The sequence below is a fragment of the Aplysia californica genome, unplaced genomic scaffold, assembly GCF_000002075.1.
Source record: "Aplysia californica isolate F4 #8 unplaced genomic scaffold, AplCal3.0 scaffold00102, whole genome shotgun sequence".
NCBI classification, from domain to species: domain Eukaryota; kingdom Metazoa; phylum Mollusca; class Gastropoda; order Aplysiida; family Aplysiidae; genus Aplysia; species Aplysia californica.
In genome coordinates this window covers 751,052-755,076 of record NW_004797372.1, presented here as the reverse complement: position 1 = coordinate 755,076, position 4,025 = coordinate 751,052, and the positions used below count along the sequence as shown (strand labels likewise).

General features: G+C 42.3%; 1 protein-coding gene across 1 annotated transcript in view; it reads right to left on the bottom strand.

Moving 5' to 3' along the window:
- Positions 1-4,025, bottom strand: part of LOC101861571 (synaptotagmin-16) — a gene marked incomplete at its 5' end in the record, with an annotated part of 24,578 nt that overhangs the window by 4,643 nt on the left and 15,910 nt on the right. The window contains 2 exon segments of the mRNA XM_013080839.2: positions 219-376; positions 3,415-3,526. Coding sequence (XP_012936293.1) covers positions 219-376; positions 3,415-3,526 — 270 coding nt within the window.

The window sequence follows — 4,025 nt, the reverse complement described above, 5'->3', positions numbered from 1 at the left end:
AGAGAAAATGGTGGTGGGGTGGGGTGAGGTGGGTGGCATTGGGGAGTACTTGAATGTGAAAAAAGTGTCGTAAGATTGATCGGTAAACCCTTCAGCCCTCTGAGTAGAATTAATAATTAACCTTTATCCAATGAAGGAGCAAGGTTTGTCGGAAAGGGGGGAGGCGAGGGAGGTGTTCAGCATTTCCACTTTGAACCTTAATTGGCTGACCTACTTACACTGAGATTGCTCCGCGGTTCCAAAACGACCCAGTGGGTGGTCTCCTGCTCCAAATTCAAGGACGCGAAGCCAACAATACTCTCTCCAATCATCCTCTCTCTGCGCATGCGCTCCAGGCCGTAAAGCCGGAATCGAATACCCATGCCAGGGACTTCGTCTGAAATAAAAGCAAAGTTTATGTCAAATAATTGTACAAATTCTCGTACGTAAGTACAAGTGAGATGGGAATATTTAAATAGTTACGATAAAGGCTAAATATGTCCGGGATCAGACTTCTTAATTAAGAGTTATAAAAACAATCATATCGACATAGTCTTTGGTAATAAATACTTGATAAATAACCAAAAAAGTGAAATAAATTTGAAGCAACAGACATTTGGTTTCTTGGGAGACTGTTGGGAATTTCATGGAAGGAAACGAGTAATGTAGTGCTGCCAGCACTGGTTGGAAAAGAGAGATTTTTGGCTGGATGTCGTGCAGTAGCCCTAAGTCCAATTATGAGCTTCTCTGACAACATGGCCATCGAGCCGAATGCTGAAGGTTAACCCTTGCTGAACTCCTATTTTTCTATGAACTCGTGATTGTACATTACTGTATCTCCACGTATGTTGTTCTTACCAATGACGGCTGGATTATCCGTGTTAACCGCAGGAGCCCGCATCTCTCATTGTTAGCATCGAACGTTGTGATAACGTCCTTGAGACTGCTCGTATTTTCTTCTTGTGTTTAAAATTCTTATCAAACGTTCGATGTTTTCAACCTTGCAAACTTTACTTCACCAATTTCGGCCGCTGCCTGAGTCTTCAGGATGCCCTTCTTTTCATATGTATCGAACTGGTCCGAACTCTATTTTCTAGTTAACAGGGTGGTGCTTTAACTACCGCCACACGTAGATCAGCCTTAGCTATAGACTTGAATTGCAATATCCTAGACTGTGTACTGTCATTATCGCCGCTATTTGCTCTTTCTATAAAAACGTTGCTGCGCTGCATGGGCTTCCAAACGAAGGGCAAAACACCGGCAGAAGATATTCGGAGACGTCTTCGGCGAACACCCTGGAACTATCCGGAGACGCACTCCCGCACACAGATGCACTGCTTGGGAAGGGGGGGGGGGCTGTTAAACTGCGTATTGTTTGCTGAAGATCACACATATAGCCACTAAAACTGCCGGAAATCAATTATTTTCAAGAAAATTTCAAACCTAACTACAAAATATCAAATTATTGGTAAAAACTGGGGGGCGTGCCCCTCTGTAACCCCCGTGATTTTTTAAAACTTGGTCTAGAGGCTTTTTGATTGGTCTATCTCCGCCGGAGAAGTCTCCGAATAGATACTGCGCAAACACCAGTCTTGCAATAGTCGAGAATGCGCTCATCCTTTTCTCCTCGCTCTTCGTTTGGTTTTCAATTGAGTCAAATGGCGCGCTCTGTGGTGAACCAGAATTACGTCAGAGTGGGCAGTCTCGGATATTAATAAATAGAAGTCTATGATTTTAATAGGCGATCTGGCTTTTCTCTCTGTAATTGTCTGACAGTGGTCATACCTGATATCGGTGGTGTCAGACACAAATGGAGAACACCTCCATAATGCTAAAAAAAACCCACCCAAACCAGTGACTGTCAATCTTTTTTATAATCAGAGCTCTAAGAGGCAGAAAGTTTACTACCGCTCTCCTACATACATGTAATTCCCAAGCATGGCATTAAATAATGCTTGTCACTATCCGGATGATCCTCATTGTCCATAAGAATTATCAAATCTCCCACTAATAGGCAATATCACCCAGGTCTGCAAGCATTGGTCTAAAACCTGGGGGGGGGGGGGGGTTTATATATGCTGTGAAATCGCCAAAACATTACCTCAACGAACATAGAATTGAAATTTGAGTTGAAGAGGTCTTTGATAGAGGAAACAGATCTCAGTCTTTCCTGTAAAATAGGCAGCCAGAGAGATGGGCCATCAGTGCTCGACACCATTGAGGAATTGTTTTCTTCTTAGTTTGTTGTAGAGAAAGATTGGTCAACATCCGGCGATTTAAAAAGCTATCACTTCACTGGGTTCATTTGGCTATATTTTGTTTTTCAATGGGGATGGGGGTTTACTTTTGCTAAGCTCCAACAATTCAACAACAATATATGACCATCCTATGCTTTTCTTTCATCTTCATTCTAAGTACTTTGTTTTAAAATCATTCCTTACGATCGATTACAAAACATTATTGGCACTTTCAGGCTGACATTTTGGAGAATTGAACAAACCTGGAATGGAATTGCTCATCAATCATTTAAACTGAGACGGACACAAATCGATTCGTGCAATCTAAACCTCTTCCAGTGCAGTTCAGTTGTTGTAACAAAGCCGACAGCTACCTCGCTTGTCTGATCAATGCCTCTTATCAGCATAAAACATAATGATCTGGGGGAGGGAGTCGTGGTATTCTGCAATCAGATAGCAGTGGGTCATTCAAAATTCTAGCCGATAAACTCCATAGTGTAACGCTACAGGAGGAAAAATCCATACAGGTGAATTATAACGTCATGTTCTCAGCTGCAGTGAAGCAGGCTATGTCGTGCAACGTGGAAGAGACACCACCAGCAAGTGAGCCGGGTTTGAGCCGTATTGATTCATGAACCCGAGCCACGTTTGTTCCAGCAAGCCGGACAATTACCGCTCACATCAGCATAACCATATTAAGTTGAATGCTAATGGCAGCTTCAAACTGCGTCATGAGTTTAACTTTAGGTTAATTTCCGATTTTTAATTGCCGACCGATAAGTCGTTAACTCAACGCAATCAAATTGTCACATAAACATTGGAATTTGAGTCAATTTGTTTCCCAGTGTTAAAATGTTTTCCTCCTAACTCGTATTAAATAAGATTTAAAGTTTGCTTAATGTGCCTTCGCTACAATATCATAATTATTTGCAGCTATGGTTTTTTGTTATTTGATTGGGGCCGGGGGGAGGGGGGGGGTAAAGCAATTGTATACCTCTTTTGAAAAAAAGTTCTTATAAACGCCTTATTTCACTCAACAAAAAGTTAATTTACACTAGATTGTTCGGTGGGTAACTACTCCGTGCCTGTCTTTCAAATATAATACGACAAACAATTTCGTGAAGTATGCTGAAACATGTCCACAAAGCATGTTCAATAAGTCTTATTTGATTAAGTGAGTGTAGGGTCAGATTTTTACCAGGTAAAATTTTGTTGAAGTAGACCTTCTCGTCGTAGACTGGGCTCTCTCCGGTCTTCACCTTCGTCTTGTGCCTCTGTTTCTTGCCGGGAAGCAGCATAACCCGAACCTGTAGAAGACGAACGAGAGTTAGATGAATAGATATGTACATTTGTAGAACGATTGACAAATTGATGGATAGATGGATAGGTCGATCAATCTCTCGATAGACAGACATACATACATACATACAGACAGACAACCAGCCAGACAGACAGATAGATAGACCCACAGACAGACAGACAGACAGATAGACAGACAGACAGAAAATGGCAAAGATAAAGGCGATATGCTTCGCATTTGGGCTGGGGTCAAAAGTACTATTTTCCTTCACAACCAAACCAAACAGAAAGCTCCTTACTGAGCTCGCACGAAGGCACACGTACACTCACCCACAGTACTAACACATGTTTGTACGCATGCATATTATGGCATACCCACCCAAAGCCACGTCCCTATCCAGTCACTGAAGCAAACTCTTTAAAAGCCCACCAAGAGGCCCCCCATCCCTTCCAAGACGCTCCCCATACCCTCCAATATCACGCATGCAAGCACGCAAACACACACAAACA